Source organism: Amblyomma maculatum, chromosome 4, assembly GCF_055883805.1.
Source record: "Amblyomma maculatum isolate TAMU_Amacu chromosome 4, ASM5588380v1, whole genome shotgun sequence".
NCBI lineage: Eukaryota > Metazoa > Arthropoda > Arachnida > Ixodida > Ixodidae > Amblyomma > Amblyomma maculatum.
In genome coordinates this window covers 83,818,803-83,841,813 of record NC_139347.1, presented here as the reverse complement: position 1 = coordinate 83,841,813, position 23,011 = coordinate 83,818,803, and the positions used below count along the sequence as shown (strand labels likewise).

Genomic DNA, 23,011 nt, shown 5'->3' with positions numbered 1-23,011 from the left:
TTTTGTCTCCTCTCATTTGGTTGTGGGCACAAAGCAAGGCTCAGATGGCATCAAGAGAGAAATGCGCAAGCGAAAAAGAAAGAAAGGCATCTCCAAGGCCAGTCTCCAAGTTTTGCTGCAAGTTCCAAGGCAAACATTCCCACTTGCATAGGCTGTGTTACCTTCCAAGAAATGCCTAAAGGTATCCTTCGGCAGGCATGCAAAAAAAAAAAAAAGAGAACCCTAGAAAGATTTTACCGAGACCACAAGAACAGCAGAAGTGCATTTAAAAGCGTGTAAAAACAGCACAGCAACAAGAGACATTTTTTTGTCTAGTGGTCATGGTAAGAAAATGCCTTTTCCCTCAACAGTGCGCAAAGCAATAATAGTGTTTGAAGGAGTAAAATGAAAGGTTATATGTTTTTTTACCAGCTTACGAGAAACGTGTTATTTTTTATTATCATTCATCATCACCATAAGGCGGCTGAACGCCACGCTAGGAGGGTAGCAGAAATAAATAAAACCCGAGACATTGCGAGAGAACTAGTTAGAAGAGAGAGAGAGAGAGAAAAAAAATAAAAGCTGGAGACATTGTGCTTTGCTGTCAGTGCACGTGACATAAAAAAAGGGAACTTCATGTATATAAATATATATAATATATATATATATAGATACGCGCATGTGTTTGTGTGTGTCGCATGTGTCTGTATACATATATGGCTGTCCCTGCAATTTCACAGACGTTGTTTCCCTCCCCAGCTCTTGCCCAAGCCCCAATCCCTGATTTTTATATTTCCTGCCCGAACAGAAAACGCCAGGAAACCATGTTGTTGTTGCATGTGGCTAAAGCACAGCGGTCTACTACACAGGCCCCACTTTGCACAGTCATCCCCAACGCGCATTATTTACAACGGGGATTTAAAAAAAAGAGAGAGAACAAGTGTCCCAGGAGAAATGAAAGGGCAGGCAGAAAGAGAAGTGCCGCGAGGTTGGTAGAAGCATCCCCGTTGACACACTTTGCACATTCCTGGATGAGTTTCGCGACAGCCTCACAGGAGATGGAGGAACTGTTAGAAATGCCAGTAAGTCAGAAGGCATCAGCTCTCTGTGCACACAGCCGCCTGTGATCATTTCCTCAAGAAAAAAAGAATGTGCCTTAAATCACAGAGGAGCCTATTGTGCCTTTGCCGAATTTCTTTTGAAGAAACCGGAAGAAATACCAGCCATGGGAGGAAAAGTGTCCCAGATGTGCAAGACAACAGCAGCTGTGTGCGAATGCTCAGAGGGGGGATGAAGTAATCAAGGAAGGGAAGGGCGGGGGTAAAATTTTTAATCACACTTTACATCATTCCACGCACAGACAAAGGCCTCTTCAAGTCCCCAGTCTGGCAGGAGCCACGCCGGGTTTGCATCATGACAATGAGTTCTTTTGTACAGGTCTTATAAACAGAGAGAGAGAGAGGCAATGCTGCATCCTGGGCTTTTCTCCACGCACCTCTGCACAATATATCACCCGTGGTTGTCTCCTTGTGCATGTGACACCCTATCAACCCCCACCCCTCCAAACTCTCCATCCTTCAATGTCATTGGCCACGGAGAACTGCTTTCTTCCTTTTTTCGTTTCCCATGGCAACACAGACCTGCAGCTAGGTAACTGCACAGGCTCAGCAGAGTAGAACAACAAACATGGCTCCCTGCTCTGTATGTACATGTCCTTTCCCCAAAAGCACTGCCTCTTCTTCTTCCGGCCTGTCCCTGTGGGTGATACCCTCCGCCTCCTCTCTTCCTTCACATACCCACTTCTATGTACACAAACGTTAACCACAACAACAATGGGTACTGGAGGCAACAAGAACAAACAGTGCTCCCCGTGGGGGAACAAACTCCAAACAAACAAGGAAATAAAGAAAGGCCACCAAAAGGCAATGCAAAAAGAAAACAGACAGGTGCCACTGAGAACAGGTTGTGAAAAATCCCTTAAAAAAAAAAAAAAAAGGTAAGAGGGGAAAAAAAAATTGAGACAGAAACTGTCATGTGTACATCTACATATTGCAACACACACAGCAACAGCATTGGAGGAGAGAGCCTCTGCCGGCCACCCGCGAAGCCCACAGTCCATGTAACGCGGTAGAATCCCGTGCTGCCTCAGAAGGTGTGTGAGCTCACGGGGCTAGTTCGGGCAACGCAAGCAGCAGCGGCAGGGGGCAGCCCCCATCACGTGGTGCTGTTGCAGCTGTCTGTGGAACCGGTGATGAAGCGTTGCCGTAACCGGCACACACCTTCCTGCATGTACTTGACCAGCTCGGAGCACGAGCTGTGTAGCGTCAGTTTCCCACAGTCCCTGTCGAGCTCCTGGAAAAACTCTGCGAAAGGGAAACAAGAAAGAAGGGGAACAACACTTCAGTGAGGGACCACGTGTGCCTGTGTTCAACCAAGACATTCCTTAGCTGGGCGCCACAAGTACGGCCACAAAGGTACGCCACCGAAACAACAAGCTTTGCTTCTTTTTCTTCTCTCCTCCAATTCCATAACATTTTCTGTGCCGACAAATATGCACGAGGGTCCTCGGATAGTGTCGATGCTATTACGATATTTCTTAGCGCACCAGAAGACGTCGAAAGAAGGTAGGGAGCATTTCCTTTCCTGCCACAGGATACAAAGATTCTCTTCACACGGAAGCTTACAAGAGGGATGCCAGGCGGTTGCAGTGAAACAAGTATGAAGCTGGGCTCTATCTCAGTGAACCAGTTAAGATGAAATTGGGGTTTTCACGGCATCTTTCCCGAAATGTGCCCATGAACACTTACCTCTCAAGTGTGAGCGGCACGTGAGCTGGTCGGCTTGCTCCCACATGTCATGGCAGCGGTGCAGGCACGTCAGGTTTGCCACTTGCCGCTGCAGCATCAGGTACTGGGACTGTGGGAGCGCCACTGCGCCAGGAGTGGGCGCTGCTGCTGCCGCTGTTGAGGCCAGAGCTGGCACGGCTGCTGCTGGCTGCTGCTGCCGGCTGCTGCCCCCGTGGCCATTGCTGGCCAGCTCGCAGCTGCTATAACCACTGCTCTGGGAGCCCACGCTGCCCGCGGGTGACGGCGTGGGTGAGTGAGGCGATGGCTGGCATGGGGACCGTTGCAGACGAACCCCCGCGGGGGCCAGCGGTGGAGAGGCAAGCTTGCCCAGTGAGCACTGTAAGTACAGGCAAAGAAAGACACTGAAAAGTACTGCATCCCTTGGGGTGCACTGTGTGAAGTTTTCGAGCAGCAAAGCCTGGTATCACTATCTGCACGTGTGCTACCAGAAACAAAGAAAAAAGAAAGAAAAAAAAAGGCTACTTGCCCCACCTCCTTGTTTCTAAGGCACCAGTTCTCACTCCACGCTATGCAGATGCGACTACATTGCGGAAAAATCGGTGATGAGCGTGCCAACCGAAATCTTGTAGCAAAATCTGCACTCAGTGCAACGGTTCCTGGCACCTCTTTACACCTCTACAAATGATTATCGGAGAGCTTCTCAATTTGGCCTAATTATGCAGCATTCATTATCCGAGGCTTGAGATTGAGTTACCTGGCTTTATCCTGCGTGCAGGGCTGACTGCTCTTATATCTGCCGTTTGCTCTAGAGCTCCTATGCAGCGCCGATGCAAACATCCCAGAGATTAAACTTCAAACACCCTTACAACCAGCTTAACAATGAATGAAGTCTGGGGCTTACCTTTTGGAACTCGCTGAGGGCTCGCATGTTCTCGCGAACGTCGTTCTTGTGCAGTTCGTAGAGCTTTTTGTACAGCAGAGATTGACATCTGAGGCTATAAAAGCAAAAGAAATGCGTCAATGAAATCGACAAAAAAAGCAAGACCACAGAAAAGAACAGGAACCTCCAATTGTGGAATTCAGTACACATAAACGTTAAAGGTTAACAATGACAGCAGTCAAATTCTGAATGTATGTAAGGATTCCACCTTAGTTGTTCAAAGCGAATGCAATGCCACCAACCAGGTAAGTAATGCACGCACCTCAGCACAGCAAGTTTGTTGTCAATGCTGCCATAAGCATCATTCTGCAGCTTCTGAAACTTTACTGAGATGTGCCTGCAAGGAGAAGAGAAAATGGGATCAATCAGTGGTAATGTACTCTTCTAACGCACGCACACAACTAGAGCTAGAGACATTCCATGATGCTGAAACTGCCCCCGATGAGGGTGATTGGTCCACTCACTTGATGAGGGTGAGTGTCTCCTTGTACATGCGGTACACATTGTCGCTGTCAGCCCGGCCGTGCTCCATGGCGTTGCCCGTCAGGATGAAGTAAAGCACCGCTTCGAGATACTTGACCGCCTGGGCCGTGCGGTGTGCCTCCCGGTCAGCCTCGTGCTTCAGCCGTTTGGCCTCACACAGGAAGTAGTCCGAGCTGCCGTTCCTGCAGAGACGACACAGCATATGTCGTGTCAAGATAAATTTCCTATGCCCCAATCGAAATGATCACCCGTGACCGGCAAGATGCGACCAGAAACACAAACGCTACTGTTTCCACAAGGCTAGATATGTCGAGAGGGTGCGGAAGCTGAGATTGCAGTGCAAGGTGAAAGCGATATTGACACACTTTGGGAAAAACGTGCCAATACTCCGGATGCATTGCCAGAAAATGTTGCTTTGAGGACTTTACGTCAGTTGACAATGTTACTGTGACAATGAGCCCGCTGGACTCTGAAATAGCTACCGCTGGATGTTACTGTGACAGTGAGCCCACTGGACTCTGAAATAGCCACCGCTGGATGACGAGCGTCTTTGCACAATGTTGCAAGAAGCCCTTTCAGCTTTCGGAGTACATTATTCATAGCGAGTAGCTGATTTTTCATTTCTTCATGCGATCCTGATCAACTGATTTATATAACAAATTTGATGCTGAAGTGAGGGTTCAGTTAGAGCGAACTACTTTGTATATCGAGTAAATCGTGTTAAATCACAGTTTTTATAACCAGGTTCGACTGTAATGCAAACAATATTTTGGTGTGTCTACTCCTTTAATAAGACAACAGAGTTATTCATTCAAATTATGGCTTTATTGGTGTCCCCCGTTCCTTCTCGCCCATCCAGTACCATGTCCCACTGTACTATCAGCGACATGACCCACTGAACTCACTTGGACTCCCACTCCCGGTGCGAGTTGTACGAAAGGAGTTGGGCAGGGTTGCCACACTGGTCGTGCCTGTCGGAGGAGGAGGGCTCCTCTTTCTTCACGGTGGCCAGGAGGCCTCCGCCAGCTCCAAGGGGCGCCACCGACATTGGCCCACAGCTGCCCATCGACCCTGGTCCGCTCATGCGGCTGCCGGGCGTCTCGTGTCCGTGCACCTCACTTTGGTCCGAGCTCGACAGGAGCCCCTCCCAAGAGTTCACCTGTGCAGAAGAATGCCATCCAAACGTCACATCTGTCTTTTTCTTAAGCTTTCTTTGAAAACCAGAAAACACAGTGACGGAATTATTTTCAATTATAAAAAAAGGAGATTGTCAGTATGAGAAGAGCAACGGTTCTCAAACGCTAATAATTATTTCGACAGCATAGGTACGCTGGTGACAGTTGAAATTCTGCCTCATGTTGCCGTTGACAGTATGCGCCCATGCAATGTTTGATTTGATTTGGTTTGCGGAGGTTAATGTCCCAAAGCAACTCAGGTTATGAGAGATGCTGTAGTGGAGGACTCCGGAAATTTCGACCACCTGGAGTTCTTTAACATGCACTGACATCGCACAGCACACGGGGGCCTTGCTTTTTGCCTCCATCGAAAAGCGGCCGCCGAGGCCAGGATTCGATACCGCGTTCTTGGGAACAGTAGCGCCGTAACCACTGTGGCACCTTCAATGCTTGAAAGCTAAGGCATGTAGCACTTAATACCTTGAACCTGCAGTGGGCTAGCAATGGCTAGTGAAGGGCTCTGAGAAGGTTCTTAAAATGTGCATTAAATAGAAGAAAGAAAAACAAAGACTAGAGGTCTCACCTGACTAGAAGAAATAGTGTCTGTGCTGCCCACCATGACGACAGGATCGGAGATGCGAACATCTGGTGCAGGCCGAGACTTGTTTGGTGCCGACCCGCCATCCAAGTGGGACCGGTTCCGCGAGCCCGACTCCTTCTTGTCCCGGTGGTGGTTGTGATGCCTCTTGGTACTGGACTTGTCACTCGAAGGCGTGGTCTCCCGACGGGATGATGAACCTTTCTCGGAGCGGCTCTTGGCTGATGAAGAGGGTCTTCCCCGATGCTGCCGCGAACTGCTTCGCTGGCTTGAGTACGAACTCAGGCTGCTGGGGCTGTCACACGAACGCAGCGGCTCTGGCCACGCATGCCGGCTTTCCGACTCGTCGTCTGGCCGTAGCGGTTCCGCAGGTCTGCACCACCACAGAGATAAAAAAAAAGACAGGGCAAGCCACACGTCTATTAAATGAAAGAAAAACAGAGACAGCAGGGTTAAGTATTTTACAATGCTTTACAATAGGAGCAAGAAGTATCAAAGCCCACCGCAGCAACAACAAATGGGCATGTGATGTAATAGCTAATCATTTGGCGTTATCGAAAAAAATGTAACAGATGCTTCAGCCTCGGTGTGGGCTGAAAAACTTCGAGTGTGCCGGAAGGGTCGTCACCAAAGTGAGGACAAAAATGGGCCTTCTACGAGGCCCTGAATGTGACATGTACAGCATAACATGAACATTCACTTACATGACGCAGCAAAAAAAAAAAAAAAAGAGAGAGAGAGAGAGAGAGAGAAAAGCCGATATTTGAATAAATCAAATATGAAATCACCGTTATACCTTTCATACATTACCACAAACATCTGCGATTCACACTCTCTCCAATATCTTCTCATGCAAGATGTGGCCAGCAGTCACAAAGACAAACAGCGCCGACGGTTGCGCTTCCAAAACAAACAACACACAAAGCTAAGGCCCAAACATTGATCGCTGCCCTTGGTCGGTTGCGCGTGGGCGGCGGTTTCAAAGGAACGTATGTCCAGGAGTCTTCCCGAGAAGAAACCGACAGTAGCTCCACCTGACGCACATTCTCCCCAGCCCATGCTGGTTTATGGCCTCTGCACCCTTTCCCCTCAAACCGAGAGACAGAGCAGTTAGCGCTGAACCCACAACCACTGCGTTTAAACTGTGCTTTTTAACTGCTCTGACTTGCCTCCTTCGCGGCACGGTCGAAGTGCGACTTTTCCGAGAATCGGAACAGACTGAACCGATGGCGTCGCCCATTTCAATGTGTTCCTATATCACTTCCGAAGTGCGGCCGCCTGCGAAACCGTCACAAATAAACTCGCGTCAAGCTGCCACTTGACCTTCGCCGCCCTTTCGGAATCTCCCCCGCGACAGTGGACCCGCAGCTTCGGACAGACATCGGCAAAATCCATGATTGCGGCTAGTAGTGCCACGTACTAAAAGAAGTCAATGCACTCACTCTCGTTTGACTCGTAGTGAGCCATTGGAGCTAGTCGACACCCGGCGCTTTTTCTCCAGTTCTCTGCCAGACCGGTCTTCGTCTGGAGCACTTTTCCTCTTTGAACTGGATTTGCTCTTGGCCGGGGAAGACACTGCACTGCTGCTGCCCAGGTCTTGCTTGGACGTGTCGAGCTTTGGGCCCAACACAGCCGCTGTCTCGGATGGGCGCTCTTTGGACACAGATGGCTGCGGCTTTGCCGGTCGCCCAGGTAACCGGAGCAGGCGGCTCAACGCGATGCACACAACCACACTGTCTTTCGAAGCTGTCACGGGAACACTTTCCCTGACCTCACTGCCGCTGCGCTGCCCGATTGGTGACAGCAGCGATGGAGGCTCGGGAGGAGTCCGTGGCATGCCCATCCCTTCCCTCTTGGGGACGACCAGCCCTTCCCCATCTTTGTGCCCTTTAGGATCACTGCGGGACGCTTTCGGCGGCCGAGGCCGAGAAGATGCAGCTGAAGATGACGTCCGCTGCTCGACTCTCACGTCCTCGTTGGAGGACAGGCGCCCCAGGGCAGACGGTGGTGGTGCCTCATCCTCGCTGGACGAGTCGGAAAGCACTAGTCGTGGCTTGTGGATTTTGGAACGCTTTTCGTTGTAACGATCAGAGTGGTTCCGCTTTGGGGGCATTCGAGTGACCACTGGAGTGACCACCGTAGGAATGCCTTCTGGCGTCGCCTCCCTGCCTGAAGCATTGTCTTCCGCAGGCTCAGACTTCACCACAGGTGGAAGAGATCCAGGTGTGGCCTTATTCCTCGGATGTGGGACCATGCTGGGACTAGTCTCCTTCTTGGAAGCCTTAGACGGCCATAACCGTTTCACCGGCTCTGGCTGTGGCTTAGCAGGTGGCTCGGGATCTGACTTGAGCTGTGACGGCTGCTGCTTGCCCAGCCTCATGGTGATCCTGCCATTTTGCATCTGGCAGGGGCCTTCGTCGTCGGACAGAGCGGCCGTCACGCTGGTCAGAGGTGCAGGACGGTCCTGTGGCGACGGGCTGCGTGGCGCTGCCCGCACGTGACTGGTTGGAGGTGCCGGACTCCGGGATGGACTCGAATGGACCGGGGAAAGCAGGAAAGTTGTCGGCTTGGTAACGGGCGAGCGCATCAGCTCCAAGCCTTGTGGGCTGGGGCTGCAAACCAAGGCAGAGTGGAGGTCATGCATAGGTCAAGTTAACGCAGAGTAGAAGTCAGGTGCCAAGTTCCCCCATTCAGTGAGGCTAAAAAATTTATCCTCAATCATGCACTGTGCACCATTTACACACCGGTAGTACTTCGCTAAAAAGTGGTTATTTGCAATCTCCCCTTTTATTATACTATATTTATAGAATTATGAAATTACTATTATATTATATTTTTATAGAATTCATATATTTTATAGAATAGAGAAGGGTAAGAGCGTGTCACACTAGGATTGCTGACTGGGGCAGGATGGGGATGAGTGCAGTCACGAACGGCATGCCGCACAGTAATGGACATTGACTGCATCGCACCACCCGCTCGTACAATCTGAACTTATCAGTGGCAAAATCTGCCCCAAGTCCTGTGCAGTGTGGCGAGAGGCAGCGCCAACACTCCTCCCTGCCCTCATTCTGTAGTGCTTAGCACCGCATGACGAAACAAGTGTTGCATTCTTTAGAGATATTTCTCTTAGGGCTTTTTTTTTTTTTATCTTTCCAGTACAAATAAAGTGAAAACAATAAAAAAACTGATGTCATTTGTGTCTTTGCTAACTGCAGCCCTTATGAATATCAATGACATCAGATAAAGCTTTGATAAATATACAAAAGGAGCAAGTCGAATATTTTTGGACATTTCATGTTTTTGCTGCTGGATAGAGTTACTAATTGACTGCAGTGAACTTGAGCACAAGCCTTTTCTAGGTACCCTACGTTAAGAGACCAGTTGCAACAAGATGCGTTCCTCTGAAAGATTGACATAAGGAAACCAGCAAAGCCCACCTTTTGAGCATGAGGCCCAAGTCAGCATCCCTGTTGGGGTACTGCGACAGGATGGGGATGAACGAATCCTCGTCCACCAGGGAGTCCTCTGCTCGAGACTGCCTGCCCATGGTGGCGGGCAGGCCAGCTCCCAGCCCTGCAGGAGAGCTGCGCTTGTCGATGAAGTCGGCCAGCTTCCAGCTCTGTGTGCTGCTTGGCTGCAGGTGAAAGGAACAAGAGACAACTTGTGAACACCAGACTGCCGACTGCGGCAGCTCCACTGCCGACTGCGGCAGTTCCAAATGCATTCAAACCAAATTTGATTCGACTCAGCTGCCAGTCTTTTACTATATAGTTGCGTTGAAGAGCGAGCTGAGAGGCCACCACAAATTCATTCAAGGCCATCAAGACCATCAAGACTGTTGCCAGACGAAAAGAAGCAAGTACAGGCAGCTTAATGTACGGCTAGCTCTGGTACAACTTCAGGTGGACTAAAGGTTGCCACAGATTCCGTGCGCACGAGGCTGGCTGGCTCCTCTTGTATTACACCGTTTCAAAAACAGTTGCGCAAATTTACTCAAACCTCCCATGTAATCCCCCCTGTGTAAATGAATGATGAACTTAATTTGACCATTACATAAATCTGAAATACAAACTTCATGAAAATGAAATTGGAGTACTTTTTTTTTCCTAGTGAAATATTGTGACACCATCTTATGCAACCTTAAGGGCCGCCCCCTTAGCAGAGACGCTTATTTTTCCTATTTGGATATCCTGAGTACACGCACCTGTGTTAAAAGGTTTCTGAAATTTAAGGTGCATAATCTAAGGGAAGAGAAAGTAAAAGGTGAGAGAGCGCACATATTTAATTAATGTTTAGTTAGCTAGGTTATCTGAATTCGTTTTTAGGGCATCCAAACCAAAAACAATGGGCACTCTGGAAGGGCAACCTACCTCTCGGCTCGTCTCTGGTGCAGATGCTTCACTGTCCGAGCTTTCGGAGTCGCTTCCTGAGCCCGAAGCAGAAGAAGAGTCATCGGAGTCACTGGAGCTCGACTCCGATGACGACATTTTCTCGAGACGTGGTGGCGGAATGATCTCATTGAACGGCGGCCTGTAATGGCAGTAGAGGCAAGAAAACTTTATCAATTATTCGCATTATTGATGGTCTTTACCACTAAGAAGCATATATATACACATATGTGCGTGTGCATCATTAAAATGTGCGCCTACTACAGAGGAAATTTTTAGCAAGACTAGTTAGTTACAACATTCAAGAAAGAAGTTAATGCATTTGGTACCATATTTGCCAAAAGTATAACGGCTATGCGCAGGCCTCTAAGCACATGTGCCACCTTTTAAGCTCTGGACCTATGCAAGCCAAGAAGAACTGTAAACCTAATTTTTCAAGGCCTTTTGGTTTGTAGGGAAGACGTAAGGGCTCCACTAGATGGGTGAGAAGATAACCAGGCAGCTTGGTTACATTACGAAGATGTTTGCAAAATGAAAACAAAAAGCACAAGGACGGAAGCTTTACCTAGAAGACTAAAATATGCTTACTAAACATAATTTAAAAGGAATAACAGCTTGCCTTGCACAAATTTATTTTCCTATGATTCACAGTGGTACTGATGGGTCCGGGCTCGGTCTGCACTGGAGCACGGCATTTGAAGCGTCCCTTAGAGCGACGCGTCGAATGTCGAGTTGCAGCGCGTACCTTCGGCGACACCAACCGACTGCGAGGCCCAGACGCGCTGCTCATGCAGCGTTGACATCGAAGCAACGCCGCTCGCGGCAGAGAAGTGACCGGGACCCGTAAGAAGCGAAAAAGAAAACAAGGAAAACACAGGGCTCCGGAGGCCCTCGGCTGACAACACGGGCACTGCCGCACTTCCTCGAAAGAGCCAAGTTTCCACGGCATCGTCCTTCGCGACGCGACAGCGTTCCAAGAGGACAGGCGCGCAGTCGCTGCCGACACGTCGCCAGCACCGCGACTCCCGGCAGTTGGCCCTTGCGCAACATTCCCGGTTGCGGCTGGGGGGGGGGACGCTCAGTTTCGCCCTCGCGCGTGATTTTTCAATCCCGCCGCAGGAAGCGGAACGAGGAAAAACACACCGCGGAGGTGGCACCCCTCCGTACGCCGCTGGTGGCACACGCCATAGCAGTGCACACATGAAAACACCCCTGCAGGCTGCAGCCACCTCGAAGGCGTCGGCCACGACTAAGTGCTGCTGCGGGCCGCAGTACCCGTTGTCTACCCGCCGTCCCGGGAGCGAATGAAAATCGGATTTGAGGAAAGCAAGGATGCAGTAACCGTCTCCCTACTCGGCGGACACATCGACCGAAGGCATTAAGAGGCCGGACTGAAAGAAGGAAACCAAAGACAGGTAGGTGCCTTAGAGGAGAGCTCTGGATGCATTCAGATCTTCAAGGTGGCGCGCATGGAACGAAGCTGTATGTGCAAAAAAGCAACTGCGGGAGAGGTGATGCCGCGCTTCTCTGCCTTTAATGTGAAAGCACTGAGACTGACATGAAGGCGAAAGCTGACCGCCGTTCGCCCGATGCCTTTGCCACCAATCATCGACCTGAGGCGAAATGGAGAGGGGTAAATAGCCCCTAGACAGAAGAGATGGGAGATACAAAAAAAAAAAAAAAAAGGACAACCAAAGCCTTTAACTTCCTCCTTATTGCCAGACAGGCGGAGTCGAAAAGGCGCATTTCCTCCTCATCAATCTAACCGATGAACCTACGTTTTTGTATGTTTCTTTTTACCGCCATTCACCTAGCCACACCCACTACATCAAAAAAAGCACCTCCCTAGACCATGTCACGCGCCTTACTCCTCTGTCAACGTGCAATAAATTATAATTCAACACTTTTTAAACCTGCTACGCAACCTTGCATTGCCCACCCTGCTATACGTTTGCCTACTCAAGAAGTCCGCTCCGTTGCCCTAATAAAGGATCACCGGCTTTCTGCTGATCGCCATCACATGCTCTGCTCACGACGACCACTACCTTCCTCTTGATTCCGACTATGATATCATTAATTCGCGTCTGTTTCCTAGCCCACTCTGATCTCTGTACCTGTCTGAACGTTGCACCCGCAATTTGATTTTTCATTTGCACATTTTGATGCGCCATCCACAATTTCATTTAAACCCTGTCTTCGTCTCTAAATTTCTTTTTCGGGAAATAAAATTAGACGAAAGTGGGGTGCGCCGAGGTGGCTTAGTGTGAATCATAGGGACCGGACAGCTGAACGGGTGGCGCCGCCTGTCGGCGCATCGCTCAATCGCCGGAATGCGCCGGCCCCGGCCGGCGCATTGCCAGCGCATTGGAGGGTACTGTTTGTCGTTGGTTTGTGTGAAAATTAGAAATCCTAAGGTTTAGATGACGTTGTGCCTGAATATATCCTCAAGAGAACAGAAAGTTGGGCTAGTTAATTGTGTGAATATGTCCAGTGAAATTAAGTCTGGTCGAACAAGGCTGGCGAAACGCGGTGCGTTGTTGGCTCCACTGGCAGCTACGCAAACTCGTCGGACGTTTTTAAGTCGATTCATTTCTACGGGTTTCCACAGAAGCATGAGTGGCGGGTGACCTAATCATGGTTCTTTGAAAGGCAAAGGCACGAATCTACGTATTTGGTGTGTGGTCATGGGAAGCGCCGAATTTTTAAAATTCCGCTTGCTACCGGATGCTCTGTACCTTCTGTTCCCCAGGGGTGACGGCACGAGAGTCTCCGAGCCGAAGCCACACTCCTTCATCTGTAGTCACTTTATTGACAATTGGAATTCGAAGTAACCCAACAGCGTAAGTTACAACGCCAGCATTTCCCCGCCTGTGTACAAGAAAAGCCCAGCACGGAAAACAATGTTTGTGCGGATACTTTCGCTGACATAGTCAAAGATAATTTACTTTTTTCTCTTAACAGAAAGAGCAGATAGGGGACATGAACAATTCCTATTGCCATGATCTTGTCATTTTTCCTCTTTTCGTTTGTCAGCCAATGAAAATACGCTAAGAGCTCTGCGTTGATACTCTTGGAATTTGTTAACATTTGTTTGTGGTATGTCCATTTCGCCTAATTAAATCACTCATTTCACAGCTCAATCAATACCGCATGGTCACAAAATCTGCTATCGGCTTCATATAAAAGTCGAACAAGAAAAAAAATACAATTTAATTTGTGGAAACGAGCATAAACGTAGCAATTTTTTTTTAATTTCGAAGGCCGTGTAGCAGTTTTTTTTTTTTTTTCGCATTCACGTTGCACCTGACACGGCTTTACGTATTTTCTCAGCAGTGTCCATTTCCTGGCCCGCCTAAATACATGTGTTTCTCATCGGCGTTTTAGTGAACGTGAGATTTCCTGATTGTGGCGTAGTATGACAAGACCGTTTTACCTCTCTCAGAAATTGCTTCTAGGTATGGCCAATGTAAACAGATTTAGCAGCAGTCCGGCAAGCTGCAGTGACAAAGTTGTAAAAGGAATGGCTTTCTGTTATCCGGATTCATTTACGTGCAAATAGAAAACTACATACACTGTCATGTCCCCTCACACTTATCAGGTATCGAGGTCAGCTAGGTATCGGCCCTGCAAGTTCGTGATACGCTGAGAAAGTAGACCACCTTAGCGAACGAGCCATCAGAGGGATTCATTTAACAATAGAACGCTCTCTTAGTTGTCAGTGGCTTATCTTACAACATATCACACTGTATTTTTTTTTCGATTGTATTTAACAGTTTGACAGCATTGGACTATTGCCTTCAGATGTTCAAGGCAGGTGCGGTCAATCGCATTGAACTTCCTGCGCTAAGAAAACGCTAGCAGGAAATTTAATTTTTTTTCTTTTCACAGCCTCCGCAGCATGTCGGGAGAAAGGCATGCATAGTATAATATTTTCTAAGTCAATGATATGTAGCAGCTCCGACGTGTTCAACAAGAGCATTGCCGTATATGTAAAAATGATGCTGAGGTGGTATTACTCATTTGGCGTATGTTATGATTAAGTTTGATGGTCTCAAGGCCGGGTTCAGTGAGCTATTGTAACATAATTGTGCAGGAAGTCTGGGAAGTATATGTGTGTTTGCTATTTTAACCATAAATAGGATCCTACTTTTGTCTTGCTTGTTTATTTTTCTCCTTTTACAGCTCTCGTTGCAAGGTAGAAACTGGAATGTCATTTGCTATTATTCTGCTCTGAATCATTTGAGGCTAGCTATTACCAAAAAAGACAGGTGCAGCATTTTTTTCATTTTACATGAACGCTGACCATTACAACTAACACTACTACACGGCTACACGGCTCGGCGGTATTTGATCCTCAGGCAGATTCATACTAGACCTAATATAAGATAGACGCACAGTGCAGGCGCAATTCCCGTCTTCGAAGTCGCCTTAACAAGCGCCTAACGAAGGTGTTCCTAGCGCATGGTGAAATCACGCGCGCGGCATTTTCGAGTATATAACAGAAATACCATGCGCCGCGCGGTTTCAAAAAAAAAAAAAAAAAAAAAAAAAAAAAAAAAAAAAAAAACACGCACGCCCTGCCGAGAACGGCCCTTTTCTTTTTCAAGATTTCCCCGTCAAAAAATACTCCTTGCGATTACTCAAAGCAGCTCAAAGCTCTCAAAGCCACACCGCAAAACGACGGGTATGGACAGGCTCAAAAACGCCTCGCAGAACGGAAACGACTGCGCCGCTCAGCTGCCTCGCCATTCCGCTGTTTCGGCACTCCGCCGCTGGCGGCGCTGTTCCACCGAGGCGACGGTGGCGCCATACAACGGGCGCCCGGTCCCTATTGTTAACAGGAAAGAAAGAAAGAAAGAAAGAAAGAAAGAAAGAAAGAAAGAAAGAAAGAAAGAAAGAAAGAAAGAAAGAAAAAAAAAAACCGAGGTGGCTCAGTGGTGAAGGCGCTCGACTACTGGTCGGAGGGCCCTGTTCGATGCCAGCCGAATTTGGATGGAGGCAAGATTTACTTATTTGTGACTTAAGTTCGTACCACTTGCAATTCGCACATCGGACAAACACGACCACATACAACGATTAACGATGAAGGTGTCTAATCAATAATTGTAGCAGGAAAACCACCGACCGCGCACTGCAATCAACGCGCTCCACCCGCTCTTTCGCATTAAAAGAAAAAAAAAAAAAGAAAGGAGACGAGTGTGTCCCAACCCACGTCGGCCAAGCACTATGATGACGCAAGCGCGCATTGCTTCTTATCAGCATCCCCCGCCCAGCTAGCATCAGCGACTCTGCAGATCTTCCCCCAGTAGTTTCCGTCTCGTTTCCGCAGAAAGCTAGAGGAGGAGGAGGGTTACCTCGGGCTGAAGCAACGCAACCCAGCCGCGATTGAAGAGTCGGAACTGGGGTTGAGGCGAAACTCGCTAACCACGGGAGTTGCGCCGCAAGTCACAGATGCGAGAATAGAGGAGACGAGACGACGGAAAGGAGGTGACACGATAACTAGCCTAAAGCAAAGCAAACGAGGTGTCACGAGCGGGACGCGGAAACTGATACCGCTCCGCAAGTGTAAGCTGAAGGCAACGGTCCAATCTCGCAAGACGTTCACGGCCGATTAAGCGACATAGGAAGTTCATTAATGTACAAAGAACCCATCGTTTCTAAATACTAATCCACTTTCGAACTTCCTATGCGGCACTCTAAGCACCGCCAGTGTTGTCTAGTCAACAAATGTGGAAAAGAACATTACGGTTAAAGAAACGATCATTCTATGTAAATTACACTGACCAGGCGAAAAGACGGGGCTGTAAGTGCAAAAAAGAAACGCTGAACGCATTGCACAGGGCTCCTCCTCTCCAGGGCGGCCTGCCGCCGCCAGCACACTGGCAAGCCTGGCAAAGGCAAGCGTCGCGGAGCGGTAAAAGCATATCCTGCTTCATCGAAACACTGATTGGCCACTTCCGCGGGCGGCCAATCACCGGAAGCCATCCGCCGCCGTCGACAGAAGTGGGGAGGGGCCATGAGGAGAGGCGCGATTAGAAGCGCCGCAGCAACATACTCCACGCCCACGCGGGAACCGATTATGGCAAAGGGACTGGGCGCGAAGAGACAAAAGAAAAGCAAACAAGCAAACGAAACAAAGTGCCAGTTGCAGCGCGGCGCGGCCGGAAGAAACCGCAGCCGCCGTCAAGCCACGACAGCGCACACGCTCGGCCTTGAGAGAACGTGAGTAAGAGAGGAGGAACACGAGGAGGAGAGACCGCTTTGTGACCCGCCGCTGTTCGTGACTTCGCCGCCAGTGCACCTTGCCACCGGTGAGGGTTAACTTCCAAGCAGGCAAGCTGCCCTAGACGTCGAGATGCGGCCGCGTTCGGCAACAAGTCATGACCACAACACCCCCCCCCCCTCCCCCTCTCCCTCTCTCTTACCCTTTGTTCGGGCATTTAAACGTTATCTGTTACCACGAGATGGTGTAGACAATGGCCGGCTCCAGCCAGAAACCTTGAAAATTATGCAAACAGAGCGCCGACGTCACACAACGTTTGCCGAACGTGACTTCCTCATAGAGGTGTACTTACGTGGTCTTTGATATGGAGAAGCCGAGGGACGACGACGTATTCCGACCCTGATGGGAGATAAAAAAAAAATCACGGGTAAGATAACGTTTACGAGCACATCTTCGAAATTTCTAACGTCGGAGAAACGAAAGAGTAGGTATACGCACACGCACGCACGGAAATGCGCAAAACACGACTTGCAAGTGTAGCCGACATTGCACCACCAATAGCGGAACAGTGTGAAATTAAATCCACCCAAGCGGAGCAATGCGATGACATAACGCCAGCCCCCCAAAAGCGGCGACGCTATGACAGGCGAGTTAGGTCCGAGATTGCACGGTGGCGTCACATTTGTGAAAAGGGCAAGCGTCCTAGAGCGTGCACTGAACCTTCAGCGACCCGGGCTGACGTGGACATGCTGTACGGTGCAAGGAGGTCGTCGAGGAGACCAACCACCACTATACGCCGGGCGGCCAGCTACAACAACGTGCCTGCATGCCTTATTTTTGGCCAAGGCCTCCGGTCGACATCTCTTCCGTCGCTTTCAACTCGCACGCAAGCGTTTTTTTCTTTTTTTTTTCAATATCTGCACTACGAAAAACGATGTGAACGTGGCCTGCCTAGTAGCCTAGAAAAATAATAAAACCGCAAAGATGTTGTATTTCTTCCCGCCGTGAATAAAAAACATTTACGGCAAACATGGTTTTGCTCAGCGCCGAAACTGTCGCCTCGTTAGAGCCGATTACAGACACGGGTTGGCATGGTAATCGTTGCTGCTACTAGAAGTCTTTCTCGGGCTCTCTCTATCTGTACTTTGTCCCTTCGCTCTCGCACGCCAATCATCTAACCTCGTCTCACTTATCTCCCCTCGCGGCAGATTTAACTATACACCCTTTGGCTGTTTCCCGGAGCCACCGGATGTTGCTTGTTAGACCTCCGCGTCTGCCTCGTCAATGCGGCGTTGAATGCTTTGCACGCTGCGTTAGAATGTTCTCCTTGTATTGCGTGTCGCAAATGCAATTAATGTCGACATTTCCAACCGACCGCAGCTTCTCGTGGCTTCGCAAAATAAGATAGAAAATATTTTAAACCTGCTATTCTCGACCGCCCTAAGTTGAATTCTAACCTAGGTGCACGCAAGGAGCTTACGTAACACGGCGTCTGAGAAGAAAAGGTTTCGCAAGAGCAGGTCAGAATCGCCGGTGGATTTTTTCAGACACTCGCAAAACCCTACGTAGCCGCGCGAAAAGCGTCGTCGTCGACACGCGTACTTATTGGCAACTTTGCAGACAGTTCTTCGATTCGGCCCGTTACCTGCCATTTTAGGACATCGATTTCGCATGCTTCCACTGTTTGTTTTTATTCCGATAGCGCTACATAAACCAAGGCACGGCACGACGTGTCTGTCCAACTACTCCCAGCACAATAATTACAACCGCGCTCAGGGTGACAGTCGTGTAAACTCCCCCAACAGCTGCACCACCAGTTCAGCTAGCTGTCAAACAAGCACACGGTCAGACCAGTCCCAAAGAACCCGGCGAAATTACGCCCGCTTTCCTGTTTCCCTTCAATCTCCCTACTTTTTTGTGAATGTGTGTTCACACGAGGGCACCTGAGCGAACTCAGCGCCGCCGAACGGCAGCGACAGGGAGAAAATTTTTCCGACGTTCCTTGTGGACACGCTGCTCACCTGTTGTTCATCGTCGCTATCGCTCATCTCCAGGTCATCCTGGAGACTGCTGCCCCTGTTGGTAAAACAAGAAGAAGACAGTGCAATTAGTAACCGCTCAATTTTTCACACGAGCAAACGTTGACCGTATGAACATATATACTTACTGCTCAAAGACAACGTCACGATTAGGGTTTAGTTAAGGAGACTGAACAGCATCATGGCGGCGTAACGAGCACCGCAGTCCAGCTTGTGCTCTCTAACCTTTTATGTATACGTCGTAAGCTGCATGCATGCGTCCCACAAGAACAGAGAACGACTTAACCACTGCTTTTGTTAAAACAATGGTACCAATGAATTCGTAAAAAAAGTCCTCAAAATGTTGTATGTATCCGTGCATCAACCTTTTCGACGCAGAAGGAAGCTTGCATAAGAATTGAAACTAGAAGCATGCAGCTGACCCAGAGGAAAGGTGAAAAACAAAATTTGTCCATTTCTAATTTATTTACTTTCGCCAAAGCGCTCCTCGCCGAGCTGTAAGCTCTCACTTGTTTTTAAAACCGCACAAAACAGCTCTTGGCGAATGATAAAATAAGCTGGGTTGTTTATGTGGTGTTGGGTATCCGCACGGAGGGAACTAAAAGGGACAGCCTGCACCAGCAAGGTAGACTTAATTTCATTAAAAAAAAAAAAAAAAAAAACATGTCAAGAGAATAAATGGTTGCTAATGATGATATGACAGCGCAGGCCGTAGGGAAAACGAAACTTAAACTAGGGTGGGATACAAGCTTGTAATAGTTCGGTATTAAGTAAACAAAATTCTTGTACATATAGGTGCATCACTGTTAATTTGGCAGTATACTTAAAGCTAGAGACAAATGTCGCAAAAGGCAGTTGTCAGTAGAAAAAAAAAAGGAAAAAGCTCGATTTCCCTATGCTGATTCTTTGCAACATACAGCCGCATTAACATGAGACTCCCACAGATGCGGGCTGGGCAAAGCTTAACATTTAACAGCACGAAGAAGACTGCTCTACAAAAACTAAACTCTTCTGAAAGTGGTAAAGGAACGGTAAAAATTGACTCGCTTAACCAGCTTATCAAGGCAGGCGACCTAACGTCTGACTCGAACCGCTCGAATCGAATCCACATAAATGAGGCGTACTCACGCCTACTTCAATAATCGAATGACCCCCCGTCACCAAAGCACACTGAACCATTCAGTCAGTCTGCTGTCCCATCTGCTGTCACACGGAGCCCCTTCTCATCCAATTGAGTAAGTACACTGCGTGACACGATTCCCGTTCTTCGAGACGTGCCTTTCGCACTAAGACAACGCCGGAAGCCATAATTTGCAGTATCGTAGTTGCACTGAATAAAGCACAGGGAACGATTTCAGATCCCCACGTTGGCCAACAAGGTGTTCTGAAAGCGACGGTTGAACGATTTATCCCGGGCGCCCCAAGCTACAACGAGAGGGCGCCAGCATTGCAACTGCGTCACATTCGTCATCGCGGCAAAGCATGCTAGACTTTCGCGAGGAATATCGCAGGAGGCTCAGAGCACCCGTTCCTGAATTCAAACTGCAACAGCAAAAGGTGGTTGCCGTTTCAATTCGCTGCAACCAGCTGTTTCGTGCAATAGTGCGAACGGCTTGGAGCCAGAACCGCCACATCCGCGCACAAGAACACGACTTCGAGCACCGCGCAGGGAAAGCGAAAGGAAACCGAAGGCAGCGCACCCTTTTGCTGCAGTCCCCGTCCAATTAACGGCACAGCACAAAATCCGCACAGTGAGCACGACAGCACCTATGGGACATATGCATTCTCTCACTTTGTCCGCCCCTGCATTCAAACCATTCCGAGTGAATTCTAGATGAAGGTAAAGGAGAGAGAGCAACTAAATGTTTTTACGCATCTTCCTAAGGTCACCGGCTAAGGGTACCACAAGGCCGTAGTCGGTCCCTGACACTATCGCCGAAACCGGACACCGCTCAACTAGTTCTGACATTGCCAGCAGGCAACACGGCCCGCAAGACGAACGCCATTCGCTCGAGCCAACGACGGCTACGAAGTAATGCCGCTGCAGTAACAAGTGGGCAAAACTGAAACCAAGGCGCGGTTGGCAGGCAACAACCCCCCTTCATCTTCAAGTGCCAGGTCGCATCAGTGGAAGACAGCCTATGGCCAACGTCGAGCGTATGTATGCCTCCCGTGGAATGTGTATACGGACACGTCACCCGCGTGCCGACCAAGCGTGGTGGGACGCGCCGCAACGCGCACAAAGTTGCCTGCATTAATTACTCCTAATTAGCGCTCGCCTACGGGACGAGCGGCGGCACACGTACAACGGCCCGCCTTCTCTCCAAATTCTCCTCTCCCAGCGACAGCACAGCTAGCGAAAACGATCCCCGCACTGATTAATAATGTCCCCCACGCTGTGTGCTTAGCGCGACACGTCATTTCCGCCAAAGAGCCCGCGTGTCGCTTCGCTTCTTTCTGCGGTTTTGCCCTCTCGTCGTTCATACACACAGGCCGGAGAGGAGGCCATGGACACGAGTGCGTGCAAATACACACACAAGGAGAGAGAGAGAGATAGAATGGGGCAACACTGTAACATGCAAGACAAAATGCTTTTTTCTTTTTTTCGAGTATTTGCATTGTGCCTGTGCGTGCTCCATTTTATTTATTTATTTTTTAAAGGGCAACCGTGAACGCCGTTTGCACAGCGGGCGCGGGCATTTTTCTCCCTCGACGGCCCGCCGCTGGTCACAAGAAAAGCCTGTCGTTCTGCGACGACCGACTCTGGTGCTTATGAACGTATACGGGTCCTCGTGTAAACAAAGAAAAAAAAAAAAAAAAAAACACCGCTTGCACACCTGCCTGTGCGCGCGGCCCTGGGAGAGAGCGCACTCCCGAAGAACAATTCTCCTCAAGACGATAGGACCGGTAGTCAGACAGCCATGAGATACGGCCATACGCGTGTTCCGTGTCCGTACTTTCGTTCTCACACTGCTCCCTCCCCTGCGCGGATTGAAGGCGGCGGATTGTGGCGCTCCCGCAAACAAAATGTGGGAAAACAAAACAACGCGCCTGGAACGCAGGACCTTTAGGTGCCTTGCTTTATGAAGCTTAACAATGCATACACCCTGGAAAACCAATGGAAGCCCACAGGTTACCGACACTATTGATACAAAGGCCGGAACGAGAGGTACTTTCTTTGTTCGTGCCCGTGCTTTACTTTCGCGGACGGTTACAGAGCGAAAGCGAAATCGCCCGCGCAAATTTACACGCTTGTCTGTGCGAGGAGAGAAACGGCGCAATCGGGACTTGGCCACCGCGCGGTAACCAATAAATAGGTCGACGTGAAAACCACCGAAAGCACCAGCTGGCGGTCACTTCAAACGCCCTAAAAGGCGCAGGGTCAACAACAACGATGGGCTGTACGCGTGCGGAAAGAACAAATTCAGCAGGGAAGTTGCAGCACCCGAAGTAGTATACCTGCGGCAGCCATATACGCGCGGCTTTCAAGCAGGTAAAACGGTGACGTTCGAACAATAGGCGCACTCAAACAAAACGTGCGGGAAGAGGGGGGAAAAAAAAAAGGCGAAGACAATGGAGCGCGAGCGAGGCAGCGTAAAAGTCTTTCACGTAGTAGTAGCCGGTTTGGGCGGACCGACGACGAAAAACCCTCCGACGAGGGCGAAATAAGGAGGAGGGCTAAACAAAAGGGAGAAACGAGGCGGCCACGCGTAGGGGCTACTTAAAAAGGAATTCTGAAAGAGAGGATTATATATGCCGCGACAAATATACCAGTACGACGTTTACAGCAAGTAATGATAATGAAATGAGCAGTGAATCAAGACTCTGCGCAAATGAGACTCGTCGGCAGCGCGCTCAGTGTACGAGACTCGAGTACGGTAAACACGAATAATAGCGCGAAGACGTCCAAACAGGCCCCCCTTTGGCCACGAGCTTGTATTAGAGCTCCTACGCCTTTCTCTAGTCGCTTTTGTCCGTCTTTCCTCTCCATCCTGCGTCGCGCTCGGCCAAGCGTGGCGCAACGAGTGAATCAATAAAACGTAAGACCCGTCGGGGACAAGCCGACGAACAGCAGTAATTGGCGCCGTCCGCCACCGCCCTACTCTGATGCGCCGTATTTAAACGATAAATTAGCAGCCACACGCGCCAAAAGGCCTAGGCCGCGAGCGCTCGAAAACGAGAGGGGCCCGCCAGATACTGGCGCGTCGGGCTGCGAGGGAAAGGTTTTTGGCGCGCTGTCGCGGGGGGACCTGCGCGGCAGCTGCAGCGAGCCAACAACAACAACAAAATGAATTTCGCTGCGGGTACACACTATGCAAAGCGCACATGTGGCAGCGAGCAGATAGATGCAGGCCCGTGGCGCTTGCTGGGGGCAC

General features: G+C 49.5%; 1 protein-coding gene across 2 annotated transcripts in view; it reads right to left on the bottom strand.

The window, feature by feature from the left end:
• Positions 1 to 201: 201 nt before the first annotated feature.
• LOC146191541 (uncharacterized) overlaps positions 202 to 23,011 on the bottom strand; it is a 187,572-nt gene continuing 164,762 nt past the window's right edge. For both annotated transcript variants that reach the window (XM_084602065.1, XM_084602064.1), the window contains exons 10-21: positions 18,618 to 18,672; positions 16,949 to 16,995; positions 10,356 to 10,515; positions 9,423 to 9,619; positions 7,425 to 8,594; positions 5,968 to 6,355; positions 5,115 to 5,368; positions 4,191 to 4,391; positions 3,989 to 4,063; positions 3,688 to 3,781; positions 2,787 to 3,162; positions 202 to 2,342 (exon numbers count right to left, since the gene is read on the bottom strand). In XM_084602065.1, coding sequence (XP_084458191.1) covers positions 2,194 to 2,342; positions 2,787 to 3,162; positions 3,688 to 3,781; positions 3,989 to 4,063; positions 4,191 to 4,391; positions 5,115 to 5,368; positions 5,968 to 6,355; positions 7,425 to 8,594; positions 9,423 to 9,619; positions 10,356 to 10,515; positions 16,949 to 16,995; positions 18,618 to 18,672 — 3,166 coding nt within the window. In that variant the 3' untranslated portion in view covers positions 202 to 2,193. The remainder of the gene's footprint in view (positions 2,343 to 2,786; positions 3,163 to 3,687; positions 3,782 to 3,988; positions 4,064 to 4,190; positions 4,392 to 5,114; positions 5,369 to 5,967; positions 6,356 to 7,424; positions 8,595 to 9,422; positions 9,620 to 10,355; positions 10,516 to 16,948; positions 16,996 to 18,617; positions 18,673 to 23,011) is intronic.